Consider the following 6,674-nt stretch of genomic DNA (forward strand, 5'->3'; position numbering starts at 1 on the left):
CATAGCAGATATTTTTAAAAATTGAGATAAACATTTATTATACAATAATATTTTTATGTAAATGTATGTAAGAGCATGCACTGGTACCTAAAATAAATATAAAAAAAAATATTGGGTTTTAGTAAAATTTATTGAAATTGAGTAGAAACGCCTAAAACTAGTTTAATTTTTTAGATACAATCAAATATAAATCAATTAAAACAAAAGGCCATAAAAAATCCTAGGTATTAGTGAGTATTGTAAAAATAATGCAAACCAAAATTAGAATATAAGAAAAATGTAAACAATGGCAAAACCAGCATAACGGGCATAACTGTTTCGCACAAAACAAAATTTAAAATTTTATCAGAAAATAATGGCTATGATGGGCATAGATGTGAGCAAATAGGTGTGTGCATACATATGTAGGTCTGCTCAGAACAATATAAACTACTGTGACACTGATTATTCATCTGTAGTAAGTACAATATAATTTGCCATTGAATACACTTATTTTCTTAAAAAAAGGCTCTACGGTCGCAAAATGCAAAGTGAACTGGGATACAGCATTTATAAAGACCCTGTTAAATATATATGTATGTGTATATTTTGTTTAGAGTATGTAAGCTTCATATATACAAGCTGTTAACTCTATTTAAGTGGAGCTTGCAAAAATAGCTATTCCTAAGCGTGAATTACTAGAAATAGATAATAAACTTTACACAAAACATATATTTTTGGGTTGATTTATTGTGGGGGAAATTAGACATACCAATATATTTTTTATACAAAAAAGCTCATTATGATTATTTACACATTAACATGTAAAAAATCATATGATTTCTTGAAATAATGTCCATAGTTACATGTGTATGTACAAAAAGTATCATATTCAATTTCATCTTAAGAAGGTACATACATATATCTTTGAAATTAAAAGGACAACAAAGGTATATTGTTTAAAATGTTTAAAAATAATTTATAATGTAATAATTATTTCATTTTCCTATAATAATAATTAAACATTAATTTGAAAACCAGCTAATCAAAGCGGCTTAGATCGCCCAACCCTTTTGATGGTACCATTGATTTGATCTCATTCGTTGGTACTACTTCGAAGTCGTCATCAATCGTACTCGACGCATTATTAAATTGCCTTGAAGCTTCTGAAGTTGCGCGCTGTTTTTCATTTTTTGAATTCGCAGGTGTCGCTTTTCTTTCCATTTTATTCTTTCGCTGCTCTTTTTGGTTATCCTCATGACTGTTTACATGTTCATCAAACTTACGTTTCTTGTTTTTCTTATTATTTTTAATCACATCTGGACGGATGCCAGTATCATCACTGCGTGGCAGTTGGTATTCATCAAGTTTCTCCTCCATTTCCGGTACATTGGGTTCGAATTTTTCCTGTAGTGCTGCCAAAGCAATTAACAATGCCTCCTCAGTACGAATTGTACGCGAGCCTTGACGTGGTAACACATTTACATAATGATCGAAGAGTAGAGCAGGGTCATCAACATTCAGTTTTTCATCATTTGCCAGGGCCGCTTCGAGACCTTTTAAGCCGCCAAATACAATAAGTAGATGGTTGAATTTGTACGAATGATTTGGCACCTTGTGCACATTAGTTCCACGATCTGAAGTACCTATTGTAAGATCATATCCTCCTGCATAAGGAGACTTTGTGAAAATTTCAGCAAGAGAATGAGCAATCCGTACTGTATAACCCCAATAAATTCCTGTTTCTCGTCGGGGTTCTTCTGGACTGACAATTTTGCCCCGCAACTTCTTGTTGTTATCTAGAAAAATTGAAAACCATCAAATCTGTATCATCAATGTGATGAATTAAGTGAACCTTTTACATTGTCCAGTTTAACTGTGACGCGGACACCTGGTTCAATGGCCTTATTAACCAACACGTCATTCAATAAGCCCACGTTAACATATGAATGCCCGTCTTTTGCCTTTTTGTCCGAAATTATGCCTTCGCGATATAGAAATACATTTTGTTGACGCAAGTGATGTGGCGTATCCAATGGATTCAACAAGCCCGAGTACTGTAAATCCTTATGTAAGGGGAAAAAGTACTTTCGTAGATACTGAGGACATTCCAAGTACTGAAGGATACGCGCTAATTGTAAGCAACTACTCCGCACTGTCGTCGGCCAGGAGTCACCACCGTTTGCCTTTTCTTTATCATCATCAGAATCATAATTACGTTTTGTTTCACGTGCCGTTGCCACACCCACATCATCGAACACTATTAGTTCATGTACACGGAATATACAAGCAGAGCGCGCAATTTGGCCGGCTACATAGGAACGCAGTTCGGCAGATTGTGCATTCTCTAATATGGAACCTGGTACCGCTATGCTTATTGTTGAAGGTTCTGCTTTAAAATTGTCTATACTTTCTATACTAGCCTTAGCTGCTTCGAGGACAGACTGTGAATTCTTCTCCAAATCTTTGAGCAATTTCTCCTGTTTACGTTGCTTTTTTAACGCTTTTCGTTCCTCATTAATTTTTTTCCACGATTTTGGTGGCTCCTTTCCTGTCAAAACTGGTGGCATTTTAATTTTTCAACAATTTAAAATTGTTTTGCTGCTAAATACCGAAAAATGAACTTAAATGAAATTATAAAAATTGTTTATAATATTTGAGATTGCACGTGTGGAAAATGACAAGAATTGGTGGTGAATATAATTATTTGACGGTTAATGATCAGCTGGTTATCTTAATTTTTGTTTTGATATTTTAATTTGGAGTTTTGATATCAAACATTTGGAAAGTTCTGTTTGTTATTTACAATAAAGGCTTCAAATTTAAAGCACAATGAGCCGAGAAGTATTGGCACCACCAATACAACGAATGGACAACAATCGCTGTTATCGTGTCAATTTAATACATGAAGACTTTGGTAATCAACGTCCAGCTATGCAGCGCAAAGGACATAAACCTGAGACAACAAATCCCGAAACTGCATATATGGAGCAAGGTATGTACGAGTCTCGTTTTTACCATATACCCATCCTATATTCGATTATTATTCTAGACCTGTATGCCGAAGATGACGATGATGAGCAAGAAGATAGCGAAAACTTCCAAATAGAGGAACTTACAAGCGGTCATTATAAACTGACTATGCATGTTGCACAGTAAGGGGCTATTATCTTGTCTAGAATGCTCATTTATTGGGAATGTCTTCATTTTAGGAGTTTTTATGGTGGCTTGATCGGTTTCAAGGGCAACACGAAGCGGCGGATTGAATCAGAAACGCGTACAGACATTTTTATTCCACGCGCTAGGGAAGGTGGTCTGAAACAAGTCGAAGATATCACTGTAAAGGGTCAGTTGTAAATATCTTTATATTTTAAAATGTATATCACTTTTATATCTTTAATTTCAGGTAAAACACGAATAAGCGTTATGATGGCTCGTAGAAAGATAAATTTGATAATAGTTTCTCTGCGTAAACGTATGCGACCAACGCATTTTACCTGTGTACCATTAAATTACGGTGAAATAAAGGAACGATTCTGTGAATTTAAGGTACAAATATAATAACTTGTATATGTATAAATAGACTTATATAGATTTACTTATCGTAGAAAGAACTTCTGGAGCTTAATTTGCCAGGTATTGATGAAATGCTTTTCCAAACTGAGGAGTGCATACATTTAACATTAAGCACATGTATATTGCTAGATGCCGCTGAGCGTTCTAAAGCTGTCGAGATATTACAAAGTTGCAAGTACGTGATATTGTTTATTATTTACATATTATATGTAAATTAATATTTTTTCAATCAAGGATATTTCTCTCCGACCTACGAACACCATTTCAAATTGAAGTTAGGGGACTGGAAATTATGAATGATGACCCGAGTGCTGTACGCGTGTTATATGCGCGTGTAGAATCGCCTGAATTACAAAAGTTTGCTGATTTGGCAGTGCATCCATTTTTGCGTAGTGGTTTAGGGTTTAATGATTATGATCGAGATAATGTGAAATTGCATATGACTATAATGAATAATCGGTATCGTAAACAGTTGGACGCGAAAGCAGCAGGCTCTTTCGATGCACGTGAAATATTAAAACGTTACGGTGATTACAATTTTGGTAGAGTGGAGTGTAGTGAGGTGCATCTGTGTGTGATGCATAATACATCGGGTGATAAACATGGAACATTCTACAAAATCACTGGAAGCTTAAAGTTCTAAAAAGGTGTTAATAAATATTAACATTTTACTTACACCGTTAATTTCCAAATAAAAATGGTCGTCTTCATAGTTTCTTTATTATTCATATATCGTGTGTGCTTATCTCAATTCATGTTGCACCTCTAAGTTTTTTTTTGTAGTACTTCTAAATATGAAATCACTTTAAATGCAAATAAAACACTTTTAACTATCTTTTAAAAATATCTGCATTTATTCTTATCTTTCAATATTGGTAAATTAATCGTTTACTATATTACATTTAAAATTTTCACTTATCTAGTTCTCTTTTTTTTTGTTGTAAACACCGATTTTCATACCATTATGTTTTTTGTGATTTTTAGTAACTTTTTTTTTTAGCGTTTATAACTTTTCACCTGCTAGCTATGCATACATATTTATGTATGTATGATTGTTAAAAAAGTATTGCAAATCTAATTAAAGCATAATTCATTCCATATTGTTTAGGATTTCTCGGTCACTTTTGATTAAAATGCTAATTTGAAAAAAAATTGATTTTTTGCAGTATACGCAAATTCATTTCTTTAAGTTTATTTTTAGAAATTATATCAAAAAAGGTATCAAATAAGGTAACGAGTTATGAATCAAATATTTTTGATCAGGAAATAAGTCAAACTTTATTTGCACATGAAAGGCGACAAACACTATGCTTTCATTTAGATAGGAATCAAAAGAAAATTTTTTTATGCGACGAAGACTATTAAACGTTTGATTAAATAAAAATCATGATCGATTCTGCTCCTTTTACGTCCTTTCAGAACCAGCCACAACATTCATAGCTTTATCCAAAAAGGAAGTACATATAAAGTAAGCACTAATATCAAATTTCCCCAGACACACATATGTATAAAGTGTTATTCCATTAGTACTAGTTTTTTTAATAAGTGTATACAAAATATTCGTAACAAATAATTAAAAAAGTTGCGCATTTATTTATGCGTTACACGTTCTAAGTGCCATACGCACAATCATACAAACGTATTTGAGGCGATTTTTTTGTTGTAGCGCGTATAATTTCAATTTATCTCTCACATTTAGTGTTTTGTTCTTTAACTTAGTATAATAAATTCATGTTGTTCACATAATTTATTTTTTGTTTAGGATTTCTTATTTGTCTTTGCTGTTTTTTGTGTTTGTTGCTATTTAGTTTTCTTTTTTACTGTTACTAATTTTCAGTCTAAAAATTGTGAGTTATCTGTTGCAACTCTTGTTGCTGATTTTTCGTGTTGTTCCGTATTTATCTACGTATGTGTATATGTGTATATTTAAATTACTTGTATATTACCCTTTTGTTTAGCACTGCATTTAAATTGTTGTAAGACATTTTAAATATCATGGACTGGAAAACGTTTATAACATTAAATCGGACAATCAACTACATAACTTGATTTTAACTACATAACTTTATTCATAATTTTTATTTATTTATGTTTCTACACTCCTGCAGTGTTTTGTATAATTTTTGGCGTAAAACACTACTGAGTGCTGCCTTAGAATTGCGTGGGTTTACTCACAGCATATGTATGGATAGTAGTATGTAGTTATGTATATAAAAAGTTGGCGGACAGTCAATGGAAGTTAGTTAGAATGTTTCATGTGTTGGGATATATTGTGTTTTTTGTAAAATGATGAACACAATTAAACGTATAGTCAAATTATAAAAGGTAAACTAGACATTAGCATTGGATTCAATAGTGGCCCATTTCACATTGCATCTTTTAGGCGCAACTCAAGCAGTCTTTAAAAATGACTATGTTAATAATTCCTGTGACAGATATGTAGTAATAACACCATGATACAAATATTATGGTATTCTGTTTACTGCATTGATGACACATATTGAGTTGTAATAAATTCAAATACTAGTATATATTTCATAGGCAATAGATATTTAAAAAAATTGTAAAAATATGTGTTTGTGTACACATATCCGGTATTCGTTTGTAGTATAGTATTGTAACCACATGTCTGTAACAGGCATAAGCTCAATATTCGATAAGAATAATGATGATTTTGCCTTTAATTTACAACTCCCGCCTTGCCCTATTCTGAACATTTATAACTATGTCTATTACGAAAATATGATCCAAATTGATGTAAATTCCTTCTGATTTTGAAGTGTGAATTACGTCGACTGTAAAAATTAACCCTTTAATATGTAAATATTTCCTACACTCAATCATCACTAGGCTAAAACATTCAAGCATAACAAATACACTCATACACATACATATCGATGAAAGCCTAAACACTTTGGCAATATAACAATAGTTTGGCCCACACTTTTTGTTCAACTTAATGCTTTGTGTTGAGTTGAAAATCTTTTCGGAAAAATAGTTTTAAGCTATGGTATATTTGTTTGAGGTTTCATTTCATATTGCTTAATGCAATGTCTTTTAAGTTTTTCAGTTTAAAAAAAAGGTAATATAATAAAAAGGTAATAAAATAAAACATAAAA

At 32.1% G+C, this 6,674-nt stretch overlaps 2 protein-coding genes across 4 annotated transcripts; one reads left to right on the plus strand and one right to left on the minus strand.

The window, feature by feature from the left end:
- Positions 1 to 126: 126 nt before the first annotated feature.
- On the plus strand, positions 127 to 4,399 carry LOC106614527 (activating signal cointegrator 1 complex subunit 1). 3 transcript variants are annotated; one of them, XM_036367876.2, is made up of 7 exons: positions 127 to 457; positions 2,793 to 2,974; positions 3,032 to 3,134; positions 3,192 to 3,325; positions 3,386 to 3,528; positions 3,588 to 3,730; positions 3,790 to 4,399. In XM_036367876.2, the coding sequence occupies exons 2-7, from the start codon at positions 2,812 to 2,814 to the stop codon at positions 4,196 to 4,198; spliced, it is 1,095 nt and encodes a 364-aa protein (XP_036223769.2). In that variant the 5' UTR covers positions 127 to 457; positions 2,793 to 2,811; the 3' UTR covers positions 4,199 to 4,399. The 3 variants fall into 3 exon arrangements, with proteins under 3 accessions (XP_036223769.2, XP_014085802.2, XP_014085794.2); XM_014230327.3 differs by having other exon boundaries at positions 2,808 to 2,974; XM_014230319.3 differs by lacking the exon at positions 127 to 457 and having other exon boundaries at positions 2,724 to 2,974.
- LOC106614519 (putative methyltransferase C9orf114) lies at positions 933 to 2,674 on the minus strand. The gene is made up of 2 exons (XM_014230310.3): positions 1,835 to 2,674; positions 933 to 1,778 (listed from the first exon to the last, which is right to left on the minus strand). The coding sequence occupies exons 1-2, from the start codon at positions 2,547 to 2,549 to the stop codon at positions 1,021 to 1,023; spliced, it is 1,473 nt and encodes a 490-aa protein (XP_014085785.2). The 5' UTR covers positions 2,550 to 2,674; the 3' UTR covers positions 933 to 1,020.
- Positions 4,400 to 6,674: the final 2,275 nt, after the last annotated feature.

Source organism: Bactrocera oleae, chromosome 4, assembly GCF_042242935.1.
Source record: "Bactrocera oleae isolate idBacOlea1 chromosome 4, idBacOlea1, whole genome shotgun sequence".
Lineage (NCBI taxonomy): Eukaryota > Metazoa > Arthropoda > Insecta > Diptera > Tephritidae > Bactrocera > Bactrocera oleae.